Source organism: Callorhinus ursinus, unplaced genomic scaffold (genome assembly GCF_003265705.2).
Source record: "Callorhinus ursinus isolate GAN/ISIS: 27379988/994484 unplaced genomic scaffold, GSC_fseal_2.0 scaffold14, whole genome shotgun sequence".
Lineage (NCBI taxonomy): Eukaryota > Metazoa > Chordata > Mammalia > Carnivora > Otariidae > Callorhinus > Callorhinus ursinus.
The window spans coordinates 39,351,515-39,376,355 of NW_027397076.1; the positions used below are offsets into that span (position 1 = coordinate 39,351,515).

The following is a 24,841-nucleotide window of genomic DNA, read 5'->3' on the forward strand; positions in this document are numbered from 1 at the left end:
TAGCAAAATCTCATTAACTACTTACTGATGCTGAAGATTTGATGCAGTGAGTCAACACTTCAGATGCTCCCTTGCGACATGTCCAACATTTGCATTACAAAATTTGATGTACAGTTTGATTCAAAATGAACTTTAGTGAAAAAGAAATGTTTAGGATGCTTCCACCATCCCACCTGACCTCATCCAGGTGAGTTGGAACCACATAGAGGGATGCTATAGGCAGCAAATTCCTCTATGACTGACTCTTCTGGGAGGGAAAAATCAGATTAGGCCAGCAATGTGAGTTCACTCTCCACCTCCTAAGTCTTCTGGCTTCCTAACAGTAAGGACAATTGAGCTCTAAAATAAATTATGGAGGGGGGGCGCCCGGGGGGTGGCTCAGTCAATTAAGTGTCTGCCTTAGGCTCAGGTTGAGATCTCTGATCTTGGGTTCCTGGGATGGAGCCCCACGTGCATCCCCTGCTCAGCGGGGAGTCTGCTACTTCTTCTTCCTCTGCCCCTCCCTGTCCACTTGGGCTCTGTCCCTCACTCTTTCTCGAATAAATAAACAAAATCTTTAAAATAAAATAAAACGGATTACTAGGGCCTAACAGAAATGACTGTCAAGGAGAAGTTTTCAGGGGAGAAGCCCAAAGAATACTTAAGAACAATATTATCTCAGACTTAATTCAATAGTCGGCCATTTCTTGTGTCCTTCCATGCATGTTGTAGCTTTCTTCCACGTTACCCTGGAAACTTCAGGTAACTCACAACCAGCCTCATGCCAGTGGTACTCTGGGGAATGACAGAGGAGGAGCAGGCTGAGAGTGAAGCAAAGGAATGAGGAGGAAAGATGCACTGTGGGGGCAGAGAGCACAGAGCAACGGAGAAGTCAGATGGCTGAATCAGAATGGACGGGAAACACCCTGCTGCCCCCAGCCAGATCCACCAACAAGGGCTGCTGGGAGCAGGGGCTGTATTTTGCTATCAGTTGTCTCTAGTACAGGAGGTCACCTTTCATTTCTCCAAGGCTTTGCAATCGTGGGAGATGTGGGGCCAGGGGAGCAGCAGGAATAAAGGGTAAGGAAGGGGGGCTTCATGGGAGAGCTACTGCCAGAGAATCCTCCTTTCTCTGTTGAGAATAGCTGGGAAAAGCAGAAGGTAAAGACGTGGAGGGAAGGAGAAAGTACACAAGAGGGAGGGGAAGACATTCTATCAAAAGATCCCATAGTCCATGAGGTATAGTAGCAAGTCTTCAGACTGGACCTGCAGCATGACTGACCTGAACCCTCAAACAAGTCAGTGGGTATGAATCACAGAGGCAGAGGGAAGCCAGAGAAGCAATTTTAAGTGAGGAAAAACAAGTCACAAGATCAAAGCTGGGGAGACCGGAACAGGACAGAAAGCAGATGGATGGAGAAAAATGGTTCAGGATGAAGGCTATAAAGAATTCAGGGTAGGGGCACCTGGGTGGCTCAGTCGGTTAAGTGTCAGACTCTTTAATTCAGCTCTGGTCATGGTCTTGGGGTCAAGAGATAGAGCCCACTTGGGCTCCACGTTCAGCATAGAGACTGCTTGGGATTTCCTCTCCCTCTCCCCCTGTGCTCGCTCGCTCGCTCTCTCTCTCTCCAATAAATAAATAAATAAAATCTTTTTTAAAAAATTAAAAAAGAATACAGGGTATGAAAGGTGTGTTTCTGATGTAGTGCTGTATGAATGGCACAAGGACAGGCTTGCCGTGTTTATAAAGTCAGAGCAAATTTGTAGCAGCATTATTCCCAGTAGCTAAGGGGTGAGAGCAACCCAGGTGTCCATCACCAGATGAATGAATACACAAAATGTGGCATATGCGAACAGTGGAACATTATTCAGCCTTTAAAAGGAAGGAAATTCTGACATATGCTACTGCATGGATGAACCTTGATGTTAAGTGAAATAAGCTGGTTCACAAAAAGACAAATACTGAATGCTGGTTGACAGGGGCTGGGGAGAGGGACAAATGGGAAGTTCTTGTTTAGTGGGTGTGATTTTGCAGAATGAAAAAAGATCTGGAGACAGATGGTGGTGATGGTTGTACAACAATATAAAGGTACTTAATACCACTGAACTATACCCTTAAAAGTGATTAAGATGGTAAAGCTTACATTACGTGTATTTTACCACAATAAAAAAAAAAAAAATGAGAGGGCACCCGGGTGGCTGAGTCGGTTAAGCATCTGCCTTCAGCTCAGGTCACGATCTCAGGGTCCTGGGATCAAGCCCCACATTGGACTCCCTGCTCAGCAGGACCCTGCTTCTCCCTCTGCCTGCCACTCCCCCTGCTTGTGCTCTCTCTCTGTCTCTCTCTGTCAAATAAATAAATAAAATCTTTTTTAAAAAAATGAGAGAGGGTGCCTGGGTGGCTCAGATGATTGGTCATCTGCCTTTGGCTCAGGTCATGGTCCCAGGGTCCTGGGATCAAGTTCTGCATCGGGCTCCCTGCTCCTTGGGAGCCTGCTTCTCCCTCTGCCTCTCTCTCTCTCTCTCTCTCTCTGTCTCTCATGAATAAATAAATAAAATCTTAGAAAAAAAATGAGAGATACCCTTGAAAGAAAAAAGCCAGAGAGTTGCAGATTGGCACTTGGTGTCAGGCAATTTTGAATATGTGTCCCTTATAGCAAGGTATTCCAAGGTACGGTTCATCTGTGGCAAACATTTTCCAGCATCTACCTTATACGACAGTGTGCTAGACACTGGAAACATCAAGTCCAGTGTGAGATACAGACCAGGAAACAAAGTATGGCAATTCCATGTGGAGAGGATGACCCTGAAAAGAGTGAACATCTAATTCAGACTATGTGGTCAAAAGTACTTTGCAGGATTGCTGATGGCTCAGCTGGACCCTAAAAACAGAAATTACCATATAGGGGCACCTGGGTGGCTCAGTCATTAAGTATCTGCCTTCAGCTCGGTTCATGATCCCAGGGCCCTGGGATCGAGTCCCACATCAAGCTCCCTGCTTGGCAGGAAGCCTGCTTCTCCTTCTCCCTCTGCCTGCCGCTCCCCCTGCTTGTGCTCTCTCTCTCTCTGTCAAGTGAACAGATAAAAGAAAGAAAAAAAGAAGGAAGGAAGGAAGGAAGGAAGGAAGGAAGGAAGGAAGGAAGGAAGGAAGGAAGGAAAGAGAGAGAGAGAGAGAGAGAGAGAGAGAGAGAGAGAAAGAAAGAAAGAAAGAAAGAAAGAAAGAGAAATTACCGTATAGAGGCAGTGGAGAAAGAGAAAGAAAGGAAAGAAAGAGGAAGGAAGGAAGGAAGGAAGGAAGGAATTACCGTATAGAGGTGGTGGAGACAAGAGTAGCAGGCAGGGGAAGTCGTGGCTGGAGAGCGTACGGTGAGTTTTAAGTGCTGCATTGTAACTCAACCTGTCTGGAGCACAGAGTGGGAAGTGATGTGAAGGAAGGGAAGGTAGAGAGTCAAACAGCCTCCACACATCAACAGTGAAAATTGTTTTTCTGGATGGTGATAAACCAATTGAAGGAAGTGTGCTTTAGCTTCTGATCCATGAGTAATTTTGTGGGGTGAGGGGGGGATGGCATATTAGCACAAGCACAGAATAGAAGGTGAGAATACAGAAACCAGCTACCCACGTGGCCACAAGCATGTATGTGTATGTATGTGTGTGTGTGTGTGTGTGTGTTAAAATACACAGAATATAAATTTACCATATTAACCATTTTATGTCTACGATCCTGCAGTGTTAAGTACATTCACACTGTTGTACAACTGTCTCCAGAACTCTATTTATCTCCCCAAACTAAAACCCTGTACCCATCAAACAATAACTCCCTCTTCCTCCCTTTTCCCAGTCCCTGGCAACCACCACTCCACTCTATGTCTCTATAATTCTGCCTATTCTAGGTACCTCATGTACATGGAATCATAGAGGATTTGCCTTTTTGTGATTGCATTATTTCATTTTGCCTAACATCCTCAAGGTTTGTCCATGTTGTGGCCTGTGTCAGAAAGACCGGATTATTTTTCACTGCATGTACATAGCACATTCTGTTTATCTGTTCTGCCACTGATGGACACTTGAGTTGCTTCCACCTTTTGGCTATGATGAATAATGTTGCAATGAACATGGGTATACAAATGACCCTGCTTTCAGTTCTTGTGGGTATATACCCAGAAGTAAAATTGCTGGATCATATGATAATTCCATTTTTAATTTTTTAAGGAACTGTCATACTGTTTTCCATAGCAGCAACACCATTTTACTTTCCCACCAACAATGCACAAAGGGTTTCCATTTTATCCACATTCTTGCCAATACTTGTTATTTTCTGTTGTTGTTGTTGTTGTTTTTATAGGCGCCTTCCTAATAGGTGTTAAGGTGGTTTTAAACATCTTGTTTAGCTCCTCTGAGCCTTCAATTTCATCATCTGTAAAATGAGTACATTGCATTAAATTGATCCCCAAGGATCTCAAATTTCATCAATCCATGAATTGAGGGGAGAATTAGGTTGATTTCCTGGGAAAACTCAAATCATTTAATCACTCTGAGACTCTCATTCCCTAACTATATTCACAGCAGTGACACACACCCTGGATGTGGTTTCAAGTAAAACACAGACTAAAATCCAAGTGCAGGGAAAGTTTAAGAGAGTCGGGTCCCAGCCATCAACAGAGAGGGCATAGATATCACTGGATACTGAAGTTGATGGGTCCACACAGCTGGAGCAAACTTTATAGTTCACCCACACACACAGGTGGGATTGACTATTAGTGACTTTAATAGAGATGCCTTCTACTCATTGTTCAACGTTCACTTATAGATAGAACTTAGGGGGACCTGGGTGGCCCAGTTGGTTAAGCATCTGCCTTCAGCTCAGGTCATGATCTCAGGGTCCTGGGATCGAGCCCCACATCGGGCTCCCTGCTCATCTGGGAGTCTGCTTCTCCCTCTGCCCCTCCCCCTGCTTGTGCTCTATCTCTCTCAAATAAATAAATAAATAAAATCTTTAAAAAAAAAGAACTTAGAGATAGAATTGCAACTAAATTAAAAATGGTCAGGCTGGGATGGCAGAGAGAAGAGGTCACTACCCCCCAAGAAATCTTTTATGTTTTCTGGTATGGGGTAAATCCTCCCCACTCCCAGATACAGCAAGTAAAACTTCGAAAGAGGAAATATATTTTCTCAATGAGACACCTTGGAGAAGAGTCACCTGTAAGTCCCTGGGAAGAACACTGTGCTTACAAACAGGCAAGCAGGATGATCTGCAGAAAAAAAACAGTAATATCAAAAACAGAATCCAGGACTCCTGAACTCACAGTCCAATAGGGTTCACAAATTTAGCTCCTCTTCTAAAAGGGATTATTATTATCACATCTTTCCAAGAACAACAGCAGCAAAACCTATTAATATGGATGTGTACAGACTGTTTCGCTCCATAAAATTTTGTTGGAGTGTTGAAGCATTGAGGACCTTGGTGTGGGGATGAAACATGAGAAGCCTTTTTAATTTTTTTTTAAAGATTTTTTTTAATTTTACATATTTATTTGAGAGGGAGAGAGAGCAAGAGCGAGGAGAGGCAGAGGGAGAAGCAGACACCCCACTGGGCAGGGAGCCGACCATGGGGCTTGATTCCAGGGTCCTGGGATCATGACCTGAGTTGAAGGCAGACACTTAACCGACTAAGCCACCCAGGCGCCCCTTTAATGTTCTATTAAAAGTCATCATCTAACACCTGAAAACCATAAGGACCAAAGATTGAGTGCCTTATACTTTCTGTGGCTGCTCTTGGGAGAATTAGGGCAAAAAAATCTCAGAGAAGGCCACCAACATGGGCTGAAAGAGATCTGCTCCAAGAGTCACGCTGTGTGGAGAAAACAAAGAAATGACTTGTGTGCCTTTTTTCCATTCGTCTTTAATTATATTACATATTGATTCTGGAAACTGTGTGATCTGACAAATCAGAAAACTGCTGGATATGAGAAAGACGGAGACAGGAAGGAGAGGGGCGGGAAGGTGGGTCCAAGCCCCTGATCAGGGAAAGGAGCAAGCCTGCCCTCTACTGGCCAGCCTGCATAGTGGCAGCAAGATCTGAGAATGAGACCCTTTCAGCTAGGGGATCCAGACCCGCAAAAAACCAAAGTGCCCATCTACAAGTTTCATACGTATCAGAAACCTTACGGGAGGGATCACAGGCCAAATGGCAACTCTGATGTTGCCCTAGTGGAACCCCTTTTTGTAAATGGTGTTGAGAAGGCAATGCTGAATGAGACCAAAAAAAGAGCTCTGTCTAGGGTGCCGGGGTGGCTCAGTCGGTTGAGCAGCGGACTCGGTTTCCGCTCAGGTCATGATCTCAGGGTGGTGGCATCAGGCCCGCATCTGGCCTTGCGCTCAGCGCAGAGTCTTCTGGAGATCTTTTCCCTCTCCCTCTGCCCCTCCACTGCTCGCTCTCTCTCTCTCTCAAATAAGATAAATAACCAAAATCTTTTCAAAAAAAAAAAAAAAGCTCCCTCTAAAAGGCTAGGCATGGATTGTGATATTGCATTCATTAGAAGCTATTCTTTCCCAACATAAGATATCAAAATATATTTCTGGGGTGCCGGGGTGATTCAGTTGGTTAAGCGGCTGCCTTCAGCTCAGGTCATGATGCCAGGGTCCTAGGATCGAGCCCTGCATGGGGCTCTCTGCTCCCCCTGGGAGTCTGCTTCTCCTTCTCCCTCTGCCCCTCCCCCTGCTCATGTGCTCTCTCGTGTTCTTTCCCTCAAATAAATAAAATCTTTAAGATATATATACATATATATATTCCTATAGAGTCCGTTGCTAACACCTACCTGTTCATGCAATTACCAGGGGAAAAAAATGATATTACATTATTGTTCAGTGATATATAACCCAACAAAAGTAAAAATCATGACAAAAACACCAAGAAGCAGGTAGGAAAAAATATCCGACATCCTGAGGAGGGAGATAGAGTCAGATGCTGACTCTATTTAGAGTCATATTTAGAATCGGGTAAGTAAACTTTTATAATGCTGTTAAGGAGATAAAGACAATACAGCTGAATCATCTGTATTTGCTATTGTCCTCCTGCCTGATACATAAATTTGCAAACATTTTTTCAGACCTTCTTTCTAACTAGTATGATATAGCCTAATTTTTCTCTACTCATAGGGCTAAGACTGCATTAACATTATCAATTAATAAATACGTACTTGCCAAATAGCCAAACTCTCAAATACCTTTCAATCTAGCTAGGAAGGCAGTTCACATTCACTAGCGTCCTGTGTTCAACAACAGTGACACTGATTAATTCTGAGGAACCCTTTAGCTCCAAAATTCTAAGATGTTATAATTTCACAAAATTTCTGCACATTTACTAACTAGAAAGTTCCAATCTCAGCAATCCTGATACTGCTCCTTCCTAATCAGTCCCTTTCCCGTTTATCAAAGCGGTGATTGCAAATATGCACTATTGTTCACAAGCTCTGAGCCTACTCTGCCTGTCTCTCTCCATCACCGAGTTGCCTGCCTCACATGTGCACGGTAACTCTGATCCAATCTCTTAATTTATGCAACCCCCCACCCAGCTATCCACCCATCCAACAGACCTTCAGTGAGCTCCGCTGTCATGCCAAACACTGTAACAGATGCTGAGGATAAAAAGGTGAACGATACGGCCTCTCCACCAGGAGATCTATGTCTAATGGTGGGGAGAAGGAAATAAACAGATGTATAAAGAAACAAATTACCACCATAAGTATTATATATATATATTTTTTATATATATATTATTGGTGCTTTGACAGAACTAAGGTTAGTGAACAGTGGGGTTAAGAGGAGGAAAATGTTAATCAATAATAACAAAAGACCACACAGAAAAGGCTCCATACAAGGAAGTCAGGACAAGCCTAGTTCTCAACCCAACTCATCACATGACCAAAAAACTTTGGAAAGAATATAACACCCTTGCTGTATAAATCAAGTGTCATGTGTCTTCTGTCTCCACCACTCGACTGAAACGGACACTCCTCGCCATCATTTTAAAAAGGCAAAATCCAATGCCCTTTCCAATCATTTTCGTATTTGACTTCTCTATAGTAATTACATGTACCGCCACAGGTGCTGTACTGTAGTTCTTGAGAACTGTTCTCTAGAAGCTAAAACTGCATCTCCGGGAAACTGTCTCTGTCCTCCACCAGCTTCTCCCACACGGCTCTCCTCTGTGGGCTCCTCTGTGCTCTGGCCGTTCCACACTCCTCCCTAGCAGCCCCCACGTGGTGCCCTCAGGGATGTCAGCTGTAAGCACTTACCGATGCCCCCCCGCCTTACCGGTTCCTCCTCCTCTCATACCACCCTCCCGGTCCTAAATACCTCACTGCCTTTTCTCCGTTCCCAGGGCTCCTTCTCTCAGGGCCCAATTCTACTGCTCTACTGCGTCAGCCTCCTCCCAAGACTCCTCGTGTCCACTCACCCTCTCTGGCCTGGGCTCCTCACTCATGCCCAAGTGACCCTTGAAATAAAAATCCAACATCACTCTGGTGCTCAGCAGTGGTGCTAGAGGACACCATGTAAACTCCAGCCTCAAGCTCTGCCACTGGCCTCCAGCCTCCAGTTTTATACCCAGTAACACTAGAGTACTAAATGTCTCCCAAATACCTGATGCTCTCACAGTCTGCACCATTATCTCTGCCTGAAATGTCTCCCCACCTCTCCTATGTTCATCCGCATGGCACATGTCTATCATGCTTCTGATCCTAGTTCTTTGAGATGTTTCAAGGAGGATTTTGGTGATTCTCATCTTTGCTCCTATTGCAGACAGGCAGTTGCCTACTTTCAGATATAATGTGTGCCCCAAAACATGTTTACATATCCTCTTTCCAATCGAAACACATAAAAGAGGAACACTCCCCTTGCATGTTATTGGAGAAGAGTAAGCTCTCCTTTCCCAAAAAGCTAAAAAATGTAAAAAACTTAATGATGACTGTTTGCTGTCTCCTCCTCCAATAACCCCATCCCACTGGGGTCTTTTTTAAGATTTTTTTATTTATTTATAAGAGAGAGCACGTGTGCATGAGTGGGGGGAGGAGCAGAGAGAGAAGCAGGGAGGCCAAGGTGGGGCCTCGATCCTGGGACTCCAGGATCACCAACTGAGCCACCCAGGCACCCCCCTCCCCACATTGGTTTTTTTAAATATGAGGAGCTTTAGCAACCTTCACAGTTGCCTTAAAAAGGCGAGCATCCAAATGCTGATGGAAAAGGCAGTCTCTAAACCTTCCCACAATAATGGGCATAATAGTAAATAATATAGCCAACACTATTCTAACCATTTTACATACTTTCACTCACTTAATTCTCATAATAACCCTCTGAAGTAGGTATTATCATCATCTCCTGTTTATTGATGAGAAAACTGAAGCACAGGGGTGTTAAGAAACTTGCATGAGATTGCACATCCAGTAAGTGGCAGAAGTGGGATTCAAGCCCAGACCACACAGAAGTTCCCCCTTATCTGGTTTCGCTTTCCATCACCCACAGTCAACCATGCTCCAGAAGCAAATAATGCTCCTGATGTGTCATATCCTGACTTCATCTCATCATACAGGTATTGTATTATTTCATACCATCACAGAAAGAGTGTGTACAGCACAATCAGATATTTTTAGAGAGAGATAGAGACCATATTCACATAACCTTTATTATAGTATATTGTTATAATTGTTCTGTTTTATTATTGTTAATCTCTTACTGTGCCTAATTTATAAATTAAATTTTATCATCGGTATGGATGTATAGTAAAAAATATAGTACATAGAGGGTTCAGTACTATCTGTGGTTTCAGGCATCCACTGGAGGTCTTGGAACCTACTGCTCATGGAGAAGGGAGGTCTACTGTACAGAGAACATAAACTGAATACTGCTCTTAAGAAAGCTTAAAAGAAAAAAAAAAAGAAAGAAAGCAAGCTTAAAAGAGAATGAGAACTCCCCCTGCTGGCTGTATATATATTTTTCTTTTGTCATAATTGACAGCAAGGATACCAACCAGGGAACTCCAGAGTCACCAACCAGCTGAGTGAATTTTAGCAAAGCTCCCAACTCCCCCACACCTCACCTTGCTCAACCATAAGGTTGGAAGTAAGTAGAAATCAGGTTTAAATTCTCTTCTGGCTCTAAATGATTACAACTTTGAGATTCAGACTTTTTTTATAAAAGCCAGTTCCCTTTGTAAAGGCTCACAAGAAACATCTACTGCTTTTTTTTTTTTCAAAGCCACGAGAATCTCTCAGAAGTTGGAGGTTCAAAAGCCATTACTGTTTCAAATATCATACAAATTTGCAGTATGCATAAGAACAAGTAAATTAGGACAAAACAGAAAAAAATAATCCTTAGCTGCAAGACACTAAAGAGTTTAAAGGAAATGAGAGGAAACTGTGGCTAAAAATATTGTAAGCAATTACAATCCCATGGATTTCATCTAGTGAAATCCTTACTAGGTTATTTCAGGGCAGACCAAGCTGAGAATTATATATTAAAACATACCTAAATCTGTTATCAGTATTAACAAAACTGTGCCAAAATTCACAATTCTGCCACAAAGTTCCAAATATAAGTAAGGCAAATCTATCTTAATTTAAATGCTAACTTCCCTATATGTCAAATATATCTCAGTAAAACTGGGGAAAAAATGCTGATTTCTTTTCACCTATCAAAACAAGTAAGTTCATAAAAAAGGAATGTGCACATGTGGGTTATGAAGAAAGACTGAAAAAAAAATTGCATGTAATTTTGGTCCCCACTAAAAACACAGTAAGGCGATTTTTATTGTAACCTACAAGGACCAGGGAAAAAAGAAACAGACAACACCAGAATTTTGAAGCTGAAAAAGCACATGGACAAGCAGAAATTGACTTGGCAGATCCTACAAAGCCAAATCCCAAATTGACAGGGCAAAGTTTTATTACACCACATATTCCCCAAAACACTCTCAGAGATAGGCAGCCAGCTCTTAAGGAGGCTTAATAAGGAGACGTGGAGAAAGCCATGGAGAAACAATTGCCTCCCTAGGTCCTCTCCTCTACTTCGTGAGGCTGGGCAATTACTCCTCTCCCATCTCTACAAGAGTTGGAAGGTTTCATTTCTAAAGAAGGTTAAAGTAGGGAGTTGCTGGAGAGTCAACTGAGCGCGAGTACCTTACCTAAAACAAAGGGATTCAGCGACCACCTGCATGCTGACTGCTGAATGCAGAGACCCCAGCTCTTATCCCCACAGACATTCACCGTCCAAGCAGGTCAGCACTCTTCCCTGAGGAATCTGAGCAATCCCAAAAGAAAGACCTGAAGATACTTACCTGGGGGCCCATCCAGGTGACTCTTCAGTGAAGCTCAAAATCAATAAGCCTTACTGGACACCTCAGAGTCCAAGTCATTACTTTAGACTCCGACACTTAATTATAAGCAGACAGCCAAGGACTACTAGATATCTGAGAAAAGACTCTAAATATAATAACAGTTTTGAAAGTTTCTTTCCTCCCTGTATAATCTCTTTCCTCCAAATTGTTGTTTTCTGCTTGTCTGTTTTAGTCTCTATCATTAATATCCTTAAGGCAATAAGAAAATATATAAATCTGTGAATTCTATATATATATATATAAAACAAACATTCAAATAAGAACCACAAAAAAAGAGGTCTCAATAACAGGATTGGAAAATAAAGTTGAGACAGTCTCCAAGAAAGTAAAGCAAAAACCAGAAAACAAAAACAAAAGGGCACCTGGGTGGCACAGTTAAGTGTCAGACTCTTGGTTTCCGCTCAGGTCACGATCTCATGGTAGTGAGATCGAGCCCCATGTCAGGCTCCACACTCAGCGCGGAGTCTGCTTGAAGTTTTCTCTCCCTCTACTCCTCCTGCTCATGCACACTCACGCTCTCTGTATAAAAATAAATAAATACATCTTTCAAAAAAAACAAAAAACCCACCAAAAACAGAGAGACCGAAATGAAGAAAATAAAAAATATTACAGAACTAGTCCCGAAGTTCCAACAGCCAGAAAGAAGAAAAAGAAGAGGGAAGAAAAGCATCAAAGAAATAATTCACATAAATTTTCCAGAATTGAAGGATGTAAGTTGCCCGACTGAAAGTGTCTATCTACGCCCAGCACAATGGGTGAAAACAGATCCACACCAAGCAACATAATTATGAACATGGTGATTTCAGGACACCAAGGAGAAAGTGAAGATTCCACAAGCTTTCAAAGAAGAAGAACAAAACAAAACAATCCAGGACAAAGGATGAGGAATCAGAAAGTCTTCAGACTTCCCCAGAGCAAGAATGGAAGAAGTCAACAGAGCAAGTACAGAGTTGTCAAAGTGAGGATCTTATAAAGACATTTTCATTCCTGCACAATTTCCAAAATTCTACTTCACAGGCACTCTTGGTCAAGGGGATATGAGCACTGATGTAAAAAGAATAATCAGGAAAGAAGAAAACATAGGACATAGGGAACAAAAGTTCCAACACAGGAGAGAGGCAAAGAGAGGGAAGGGAAATCCCAAGGTAAGAGCTGTGCACCAGACTGAGCACAACCAGTCCAGAGTGTAACAAGTGACAGTCAACACAAGATCCTTCCTGCTACTGGACCATCTTTCTAACTCGAGGACAGAATGCCTAGGAGAGTAGGTCCACATTCTCATCTGTACTTGTTTATCTCACAATGTGCTGACAAAGCACTCACTCTCTCCTCCCTTCCATGTCCACAAAAGTGTTCTGCTTTGACCTACTTTATACAAGCAAGAGCAAGGCCACGGTGGTCAGCTTTGAATCAAAAATAAAAAGCAGGCCACTCCCCCAACTTAGCTGATCACTCAGCAAAAGATGCCACAGGACTCGTTTATAACCTTGCTCCCTGGCTTCCCCAGAAGGGGGTCCTGTGCATTCTCAGGAGAACCCAACATCAGGCTGTAACCCAGAGACTGGTTTATCTTTGGGGAGCCTTTGTCTAACAGAGGCAACATTAATTACCCTTTCCCTGTACAACCAGACTTGGGCTTGCCACTCAGTTTCTCAAAACTATACATTGTTTAGGAATGTATACAAGAGTTAGAAAAGCTATAAAGAAAATTAAGGGAATGATTAACACAGATGTGAGGAAGAGAGGTAATTTCAACCAGGGAGGAGCACTCAGGAGCTTCTAATGTGCTAGTAATTATTACTCAGTCTTGGTAGGTAGATATCCACTTACATAGGACTTTATTTTTTTTAATTTATTTCTAACACATATATGTGTTAGAATGCTCTTCTTATGATGATACATTCTATAATAAAAGATAATTTAAGTAGTAATCGAATTCCTGTTTAAATCCGTGAAATTGTTTTAATATCCTGAAACACCAAAGAAACCCCAAAAATAGTCTTTAAAATTTTCTGCCTATAAATGTGAAAAGTTATGTGAAATGGGCAAATTCTATATAATGTACCAAAGCTGATGTAAGAAGAAATAGAAAATATAAATAAGCCTATAATTATTTTTTTAGATTGAATCCATAATTTAAAACCTTCTTACAAAGCTTCAGGCCCAAATATTTTACCAGCAAATTCTTTTTTTTTTTTAAGATTTTATTTATTTATTTGAGAAAGAGCAGGAGGTGGGGCAGAGGGAGAGAGAGAAGCAGGCTCCCCGCTGAGCAGGGAGCCCAACACGGGGCTTGATCCCAGGACCCGGAGATCGTGACCTGACTCGAAGGCAGACAATTAACCAACTGAGCCACCTAGGCTCTCCTTATCAGCAAGTTCTATCAAACATGAAAGAAATAATTCCAGTCTTACATGGTCTCTTCCAAAGAATGGAAAAAGTGAGCACATTCTGAAACTTCTTTTATGAGGCTCCAAAAACCTGACAAGAACATTATAAGAAAGTAAAATTATAGGCTTGTCACTCATGAACATAGCCATAATAATCATCAACAAAATATTAACAAATCAAATCCAGCAATATATACATACACATATATACATATGTATGTATATATATGTACATGTATCTCATGACTCAGGATATTTGCAGGAATGCAAAGTTGTTTTAACATTCAACATATTATCTCAATATGGCAATAAAGTATATGATAAAGTTCAATGTCTTAGCAAATTGAACAAGAGAATTTCCTTAATTTGATAAAAGATTTCTACATAAAACTTTCAGTAAGCATTGTACTTAATGGGGAAATGATAGGGCGAAAAAAAAAAAAACACCTTCCCTCTGAGATTGTTCCTCCGATAAAAATTTCACCCCATTATCACTACTTCTATTCAACATTATCCTGGAGGTCATAACCAGGTTGAGGTTATCCTTGTCCTAACTAAACAAGAACAAGAAATGAAAGAATGGTAATGAAAACTGACATAAAACTAACAGTATTCACAGATGATAAAGGTTATCTTCTTTAAAAAATACAAAAGAAAAAAAATACAAAAGAATTTACTGGGGCACCTGGCTGGCTCAGTTAATGGAGCATGTGACTCTTGGTCTCAGGGATGTCAGTTTGAGCCCCACATTGGATGTAGAGATTACTTAAAAGAAACTAAAATCTTTGGGGCCCCTGGGTGGCTCAGTCAGTTAAGCATCTGACTCTTGATTTTGGCTCAGGTTTGAGCCCCACATCAGACTCAGCACTGGGCACAGAGCCTGCTTAAGATTTTGTCTCTCTCTCTCTCCCTCTGCCCCTCCCCTCTCTTAAAAAAATCTTTTAAAAATAATAAAATAGGGGTACCTGGGTGGCTCAGTCGGTTAAACATCTGCCTTCAGCTCATCTTGATCCCAGGGTCCTGGGATCGAGCCCCGCATTGGGCTCCCTGCTCAGCGGGGAGTCTGCTTCTCCTCCTCCCTCTGCCCCTCCCCCAGCTTGTGCTCTCTCTCTCTCTCTCTCTCTCTCTCTCTCTCAAATATTTTAAAAAATAAAATAAAATCAAAAATCAAAAAATATAAAATACAAAAGAATTTATAGTTAATTAGAATCAACAACAAAAAAGTAAGAGTGTTGGATATAAGGTCAATATGCAGAGAACAACCATATTTCTATGTATTAGGAACAAATAGAAAATGAATTTTTTAAAACATACCAATTTAAAATAGCATCAAGAAACCTCAACTATCTAAGAATAAATCTAGTAAAAGATATGTGAGACCTCTACACAGAAAACTGTAAATATACCAAAAACCATAAGATACCTAGGAATAAACCTAAGCAAAGAGGTAAAAGACCTTGGGGCACCTGGGTGGCTCAGTTGGTTGAGCATCTGACTCTTGGCTCAGGTCATGATCTCCTGGGTCTGGGATTAAGCCCTTTGTGGAGCTTGGTGTTGGGCTCCACACTCAGCAGGGAACCTGCTTGAGATTTTCTCCCTCTCCCCCTACCCCTCCCCCAGCTTGCACTTCCTCTCTCTATCTAAAATAAATAACTTCATATGCAGAACACTTTAAAAACTCCTGCAGATCTATAAGAAAAAGTAGACAATCCTTTTCTTTGGAGACAAACAGCCAATAAACATATGAAGAGGTACTGAACCACATGAGTAATCAGCAAAATGAAAATAAAAATCACACAGATACTAAACAAACACTCATTAGAATAGTTAAAATTTAAAAGACTGGCAACATTAGTACCAATTGTTGGCCACTCCAAATCTGCCTTTACCTGTGTTTTTTTTTTTTAATTTCCTATAGTACTTATCACTTTACCACCTTCTTACACACATAAATACTTATTGATTTTTAGTGAGCAGGTGACCCAGCTAGGTTAAGGAAAGTGAATTATGGAACTTTCTGGAAAGTTATTATGGAACTTTCTATGGAAAAAGAGAAAAAGAGATCCATTCTTTCAGGTAAGGTTGTTTAATTGGAGCTGCTATTTTGGCCATTTTGGTGTTATTCAATGCAGAGGAAAGCACAGCTAAGAGATGAAATCAGTCTTAAAGATAACTATTTGAACAGCTGTATCTGATTTGGTTACACCCGAAGCCACATCCCTGGAGTTTTAATTACGTAAGCCAATCAATTTCCTTTTTCACTTAAATCAGTTTAAGTTGTGTTTCTGTACTCATGACTGAAAGATTTTTCACTATTACATTGTTATAACAAAACAAAACGACAGACTGAAAAGCAGTACATTAATCATTCAAAATTCTATTTACGGATAATTTATGTCAATGGCACTAGCTTGTGATATTACATGAAAAGGCAGGATACATAAATGTTATTTAGTACACTGACTTTGGAAAAACTTTGTATAAAAAACAACTTGAGGGGCACCTGGGTGGCTCAGTCGGTTAAAGCGCCCAACTCTTGATTTTGGCTCAGGTCACTATCTCAGGGTCCTGGGATCAAGCCCAGAATCGGGCTCCCTGCTCAGTGGGAAGTCTGCTTGTCTTCCTCTCCCTCTACCCTTCCCCCTGCTCGTGCTCCCTCTCTTTCTCTCTCAAAATAAAATGAATAAATCTTTAAAAAAACACTTGAATAAATATTTAGAACTATAAAAAGATTATCTTTAGAAAATGATTTTTCCTCTTCTTTTTATAATTTTGTATTTTCCAAAGTTTCCATAAGGAGTATATTATTTTTAACACTGTTTATTGAGATATAATTCACACACCATAAAATTCACCCTTTTAAACTGTATAATGTAGCAATTTCTAGTATATTCACAAAATTGTGTAACCATCACCCCTACCTAATTACAGAACATTTTCATTACCCCCGTAAAAAAACCATAGCATTAGCAGTTAGTCCTCATTCTCCCTACCCTAGCCCCTGACAACCACTAATCGACTTTCAATTTCCATGGATTTACCTCTTTTGGACATTCCAAATAGAAGCATACAATACATGGACTTTTGTGTCTTGCTTCTTTCACTTGGTATAATGTGTTCAAGGGTCATCCATGTTGTAACATGAATCAGTACTTCATTCCTGTTTATGACTGAATACTATTCCATTATGTGGATATACCACTTTTGTTAATCCATTCATCCATTGATAGACATGTGAGTTGTTTTCACTTTGGGGCCATTAAGAATAATGCTGCTATGAACATTCCTATGTTCAATTCTCTAGGAGTGGAATGGCTGGTTGAGTACATTTACTTTTTTTATGCAAATATTTACTTTTATACTTTGTTTTAAAAACACAGAGAATTGTTTCTTAGCAGGAAATGTTGAATGTCAGTGCCACCAAACTCAGAGCCACACAAATTCCTTCTCCTGCAGCAGAGAACAAGGTACTATTCTAGAGAAGACAACCACAGGAAAAGAGGAACAAGGCCCATTGACCATTTGACAAGTGTCAGTGTCTGCCAGGCATTCATGATAGCAAGATTTAATCACATTATTTTCAAGATGCCAGAGTAGACACATCAATCAAACGAGGCTGTAAGCTGTTTAAAATTCTTGTGCTTATTGACAAGGCTAAAATAAAGACCATACTTCCATGAATGTTCACATTTTTTCCATCCTTTTCTCTTACCACAGTTTTCCAACGACAGCTAAATTTTATCACTTGACTTATACTACTATTTCACAAACGCAACCAGCATAAATAACTTAAGTATTTACTACACCAATGCAGAAAATTGTAAAATTAGGAAATGCTGATAATTAAAAGGGCCTCCCTTCTGTCTTCAGGAAAAAATAGTTAAACCATAAGATAAGCAAATCACTTAGAAATCTTAACATCAGAATCAAACTCCTGGCCAAATATTCATCTTATTCTTCTCATTGTCTTGAAGCCGGGAGGTGGATTTTCCTGCACAACTCCATGTACCTAATGAACAGTGACCACTGCTCTCATTCTTATCATTAATTTTGTTATTAATATTAACTTGGTTACACCATGGTTATCCTTAGACAGTTAAATATAGGGAGAAAATCTGCATTTCTAGAAGGCAAATAGCAATCCTGCTCTTCTTAACGCCATCCCTGTTTTAAAATAAAGGGATTCTACCATAAGGCTTGGTATAGGAAACTATAAAATCCAGGCAGTTACATCATACGTGTTCAAAATAAAAACGATCTAGTCATTTTGGCTCATAATCCACACTTACTTATGAAATCACTACATCCCCTTTGGTGTATCATCAAGAAATGACCCATTTTAATTAAAGATTAAAATAGTTTTATATTATAACATGTAATGGAAGGGGGAACATCACTTATGGAAAGAATTATAAGCACTGGATCCATATACGGAGGGGGTAATGGGGGTTATCTGGACTTTTGCATATTAAAAACAAAGAAATCAACACGCATGTTGTTCTTAAATGCATCACTGCCAATCACTACTAAAATGAAAGCTCAGTTATTCAGTATAAAATAGTGAAATCTAAATTCTTTAGAATTCTAATCAAATGTATCTATTAGTTGACTTTGAGGAAAGAGGCAAAATGTGCAACTACAAGAATCAGACATTTAGTCACAAAACATCTAAACTCTGGAGAAATAACTATTCAGTCAAATCTTGAACAATGTCTACATCATAATATAATATCATATGATGAGAATGATAAATCTGATCCACTGTCATTTCTTAATTCAACAAAAAACATTCTGTTCCATTTAGTTTTAAGTCTTATTACCAAGGTGATCATTGAACTCCCAAGGTTAAAAGGCATTAAGCCCATACTCTCTGAAATACAAAATCGTGGCTAGACTTAAAGAGATAAGTTCTAAAATACATAGGAAGGCTGCATTCACAAATTCACAAATTGAATTAGGTGCTTGTGAACACATTTTTCTAAAAAGACACAAATGCCAGTCCTTTTACCAGTCAAGTAAATTTAAACTCTAAACGATTATCAGAGTCCCTGGTAATTATCAACCCCTGATCCTGTGCCAGTCAGACATTCCTCTCTGTCTCCTTACACTGGTTCCATTCCCTCTTAGACTTTCCCACACATCCAAACTCCATGCATTTACCACTTTGTGCTTCTGGTACAAACAATAATAATGGATAGATGAAAACACAGTTGACAAAAAGAAAAATCAAGTTATTTCAAAATAAAAGGGGAAAATAACAGCATTTTTACTAGACACTTGGGAATCCATCAGAATCTATGGAAAAATATCAAATACCTACAACACATGCTAATTTTTGTAGATAGACATATATAAATATACGTAGATGTGTACGTCCATCTACGTCTGTATTCTCCTTTTCTAGCTATTTCAGACAAGTGCCTGGCTCTGGAGAAAACCCTATTCAAAACCAGTATATTCAATGACACCCCTGCTTTCTGCATGGACCATTATATCATTATATAATTAAGCAACATTCTGTTTAATATACATTAGTTTGAAACCTTCTTTAGTAAACAGCAAGAATAATAATTTGGGGATAACAAAAAGTGGTAAAATAAAACAGGAGGAAGAAAACATGGTATTTACTTTTAATAATAAGCAGAAGAATGGAATTTAAGCCATTCCTTTTATTATCTGAAACTAATGAACCCTGAAAATCGCTTTATGAAAACAAACACATCTTAACTTGGAATTAAAAAAAAAAACTGTAAAAGGTATCACTTTATATATAAAATGTGACAGGGTAAAGAAACAAAGTAAGGCAACTAACTTGCACATGCACCTAAAAAGCTGTCACAGGCATTTTATCAAAGCATCATTGGTACCTCTATTTGCCATACCTGAACATACTGTTCTGCCATGCTGCATGTTAATAAAGAATACAAAACAAAAATAAGGACATGTTAGCAGAATAAAACATAAAACTACTGCATGGAGAATTTAAAAATTAATTCACAAGCTTTTGTATCTAGAATTTAACATGGATCAGGGATTTAACATTTTTAACTCAATTAACAAACCACGCAGCTCTTAGCTATGAATGGATGACCCCTGAGACAGATTTCATTTGTTAAAATATTTTGTCCTTTTTAGATTTCAAAGCAAGTTGTAAGATCCTATTACAAAAGTGTCCTTCTAAGTCAATTTTTAATGCACTTATTAGAGTGACACAGCATAAGAAAACAAAGATATGTCTTTTAGGTTGTGTCTCTTTGATGTAATTCTAAAAATCACGATTTTAGTCATTGTTTAGCATCAGGTAAAAATAACCATTGTCAAAATGAAGTGCTGCTTCAAATCCAGAATAATAAAACTAAGTTTGTAACATCAGACTTGACCTATACATTGCAACCAAAAGACTACGAAACTGAGTTGTTCATAGTTCTTAGTTCCAATCCTATAAGCTTCTATTTAAAACTTTGCAATATAGTCAAAAACATGACTACTGGCTCAGCTCCACTAACATTCCAGACACATGTGGCAAAAGGGCTAACCCGCACTCCCGCACTTACTTCGCTTCTGGGACACAGCCTGCAAGCATGCAGTCACAATATCGCAGTTTCTCTGTACTTTGTGCAGAAGCCTGTCTTTTTGCTTCAGCTGCCGGAGTAACTTTGCTGACTGAATACCAATTCTGTACTTTAGCTCTCGAAGGATTGTCTTCAGTTCAGTAGTGTCTATCAGTAAAGAAAAATTAAAATAAATACCCAGAGAGGAATACAAATTCCAATATAATACTAATCATAGGATAAACATCTAGAATATCCATTTAAACCAGGTAATTCTGGATTCTCACCCAGGATTACGTGTATGTATTCAGCTGAGATATTCTTTTTTTTTTTAAAGATTTTATTTATTTATTTGAGAGAGAGAAAGCAGGAGCAGGGGTCGGGGGGAGCAGCAGAAGGAGAGAAAGAAGCAAACTCCCCCCACTCGCCTAGGAGGGAGTCTCGATCCCATGACCCCCAAGATCATGACCTGAGCCAAAAGCAGACACTTAACCCACTCAGCCACACAGGCGCACCCAGCTGAGATATTCTGATCAAATAAGTCACTTACCCATTTCCTGTCCTGTCACGGAAACAAATACTGTAAGATAAATTTCATCCCTGAAGCTACTTGCAACATGTAAGCAAAGACTCTTGTCCTATTTAGCTCTGGTTACAAATTTACCTTCCATTGCTGAAAATTGGCATGTATATTTTGTATCATTAAAGTGCTCAGATGGTAAGCTTATAAGAAAAGAATCCTTTTGAGTCTGTCATATCAATGATAAACCTAATAGCTGATAACAAATATTTTTAAAAGCACTCACATGTTTGTACATGATCAGTTAAAAGTAAATAATAGAACCACATTTTCTAATGTAGATGAATATAGCAATATTGGTTTTGTTTTAAATATACAGTCTTCCAATAGCTTGACTATTAGGTACAATATTTCATTTTAGAAACTCAGCAATTTTTCAAATATTATAGAAAATACATTTCCTTTAAACAGATAAATTAAGGATAATTCTACATTCATAAAATGAATATTCCCAACAGCTGTTTTCCACAAGTGAAAAAAGATTTGGGAATCAAAACTATTGACAATCTTTATACGAATAATCATTACAATTTGGGAGTTCTGTTTGTCACACTTTTTTTTTAAAGAACTTATTATTTATTTGATAGAGAGAGCACAAGTGGGGGTAGGGGCAGAGGGGGAGGGAGAAGCAGGCTACCTGTTCAGCAGGGAGCTCAACACGGGGCTCCATCCCAGGATCCTAGGATCACGACCAGAGCCAAAGGCAGACACTTAACCAACTAAGCAATCCAGCCACCCGTTTGTCACCTGATATTATCACTAGTCTCTACAGTGTGACCTGCCAGTCAGGCAAGAAGCTTCCATTCAACCTGGCATTGGCTAGGCCCTCATTAAACGTCCCGGGTGGGATTTGGATCCATTCATTTTTTTTTTTTTAAGATTTTTTTATTTACTTATTTGAGAGAGAGAGAGACACAGTGAGAGAGGGAACACAAGCAGGGGGAGTGGGAGAGGGAGAAGCAGGCTTCCCGCTGAGCTAGGAGCCTGATGTGGGGCCCGATCCCAGGACCGTGGAAATACGACCTGAGCCGAAGGCAGACGCTTAACAAGTGAGCCACCCAGGCACCTCTGGATCCATTCATTTTTAAGGGGATTTGGAAAAACTAGTAGGGGCCAGAAGAAAAGAAAAGAAGTGTTCGAAAGTAAAAAAAAATTCCAGAGATCAAAGAAAATGAACTTTGGGGGTCTGTATAACAGAAGTGCAAGTGCAAGGGGGGTCCTTTAACAGCAGTCGTATTTGACCACATCATGGAAAATGCATTTGACCTTAAAAAGAACTCCCTTTGCATCAAAAACGAATGATGTATTGTATGGTGACTAACATAACATAATAAAATTTAAATAAATAAATAAACAATGGATCGTGGATCACTACATCAAAAACTAATGATGTATTGTATGGTGACTACCACAACATAATAAAATTTAAAAAAAATAAAAATAAAAAAATTAAAAAAAAGAACTCCCTTTGGACCAAGCAACTATCTTTGTGATTTTAGGCAAGGTAGTGCTCTGAGTCTCAAATGCTGCTTAGCATACAAGATTATTCTGAGAAACAAATGTGAATACTCTTTATAAACATCAATATAAAGAACACTAAAATAAGAATAAGGGATTACTATGAGGAAGAGAACAAAGGCCAGTTATTTCTCTTACCTTGAGTTTAAACATGGTGGTATATAGTGGGAAGAGCACATTTACATTAAATGATAATATTTGTGCTTTAAGGACAATTACATATGGAAACAAGTTACAAGAGGAGATCAGAGGCTGTTCGTTCCTAGATTCCTTCCACAGAGCGAAGAGCCTTTCTTTGAATGTTGAAAATTTTTCCTTCCAGAAAGAAAAAGGGTAGGAATATCATCATCTTGCATTTACATTACAGATTTCTTCCAAAAAAGAGTCATTTTTAGTGATTGTTAGGTACCTACAGCTCTGTGATTCTCTGAATTCTATGTATTGTCCAATATGGGAAAAATCTTCAGAGGTGAGTTTAGAAATGTCTTCTACAGCAATATCTGCTGATGTATTTCTGTCCTGAAGACAGAAATAAGGTCTCCTTTATCTTTGTATGCCCCACATCAGCCACTTTTGCTGTTAAATGAGTGTTAAATAAATGAGCAAAAGTGAGACCATCAACTGACAAGGAGTGGACAACCTCCTCTCTAAGGCATTCTGGTGTATACGATGACAATAAAAATACTATCTAACATTTGTTGAGCACTTTACAGACATTAACTTATATAATTATCACCACAGCCCTCTCTCGGGTTAGATGTTATTATTATCCCCATCTGCAAGTGCGGAAAATGAAACACAGAAAGGTTAAAAAGCTTGTCCAAGGTCACACAGCTAGGAATGAAGAATGGCAGGCTCTCAGCTCCATTCTGACCTCAAAGTCCACCGCCTTTATGAAAATGCTGAGGAGCCAAGATTTCCTGAGAAATCATTTTCACGCCTCACGTAAGTGAAGGACCCACATATGCTAAATATCTTTAAATAGGTGCTACAGCGAAATTCCTCATAGAGAGAAGAGTGAATTAACACACCAGTTATCTGCATTATATGAAATTCTTACTCAGCATTATGTTAGCAGGGACATTTTTTGACCCTGAAAAAAATCAAGTAATCTAATAAACTATGAAATTATGCAGGCAGCTGTTTTCAGGTGCTTCCAACCTGTTTCTTTATTCTTAGTATTCTAATGATCTTCATCAATAAAGGGGTGTCTGTGTGTAAGACTGCTAGAATATGGCACTTTTGTTCATTCTAAGAGGGTTCACTTAAAGGAAAGAAAAGGTTAGCAGGCAACTAACCATACAAGAAGACTGAGACTTAGAAAAAACAGACTCTTAGAGGTCTTATGAATTAATAGAGTGGTCACTGGTTTGAAATCCACGTGCAAAGCTGTACTGTTACCTCTTCTTTACAATTTAGCTTGCCAAATTTCCTCTTCCAAAAGGAAATTACCAATCCCCAGAATTTGCTCAGTAATGAAAAGTGAACAGTCTTGTAAAAACAGAAAGCCAAATCATAATTCTTCAAAATCGACTTTGTTGGATTCTGAAAGAACTATTGCCCTACGGAACTCTTGGCATAAACAAGACACTGAGAACAGCCAAATAACTGTATAAAATGAAATGGCACTATTCCAGGCAAAGTCCCAGGCAGGGGGAGGAAGGTGTAAGCCATTTGTAACAATCAGCTTGGGGGGAAAAAAAAAAAAACCTTTGCTAGGAAGCCAAAAGAGGAAGTTGAAAGCTGTTTACATAGATTTGAGAAAGCTGACAGATTTATTCCTTTTCTGGTGTGTGTGTGTTTTCCCCCTCGCTGGCACCAGCTAGACTGATTACAATTAGGAGACAGGAGACCATTCTATAGTATCCTCTCCTTCCTCCCTCTCCTGGTAATTTAGCACAAGGACATTAATTCAAGAACTGTTATGGTGACCTAGCATGTTTTCCACATCCCACTTCATTCTGTAAATTGAAGTCTTGATATACCTATAAAAAAGGCAACTGTAATAACTGTGTTAGTGCCTGAAAGGCAAACTATTATGAACAGTTGGGGGGGGGGGATCTCAATTAGGACGTGAGCATCAGAGTCTGATAACGAAAGAAATACCAAATTAGCCTCTGCCCCACCAAAAGCAAGGCCATTTTCAGATCGACCTTCCCAACTGAAGGTACCAGCAGTCAAATCCTGTGATAGTGCCAACACAGTAGGACCCTCCACTAATCCTCCACCGACGGGGGGGAAGGAAAATCCACCTAGAGCTTCCCGAAACCAGACAGGCCGGCAGAAATGGAATTCATCCGCTCTGCTTAGAAACTGCATTATCGAATTATTCTGCCTCACTAGTGAAACACTATCCTAGTGCTGTAGCCAGGGGAGGGCGGAGTAGGGGAAAGAAAAAAAAAAAAATCAGCCGCCGCAGGAGTCGCCTCTC

General features: G+C 39.8%; 1 protein-coding gene across 2 annotated transcripts in view; it reads right to left on the minus strand.

Moving 5' to 3' along the window:
- TBC1D30 (TBC1 domain family member 30) overlaps positions 1-24,841 on the minus strand; it is a 75,503-nt gene that overhangs the window by 49,655 nt on the left and 1,007 nt on the right. For both annotated transcript variants that reach the window (XM_073900710.1, XM_073900709.1), the window contains exon 2: positions 20,316-20,480. In XM_073900710.1, coding sequence (XP_073756811.1) covers positions 20,316-20,480 — 165 coding nt within the window. The remainder of the gene's footprint in view (positions 1-20,315; positions 20,481-24,841) is intronic.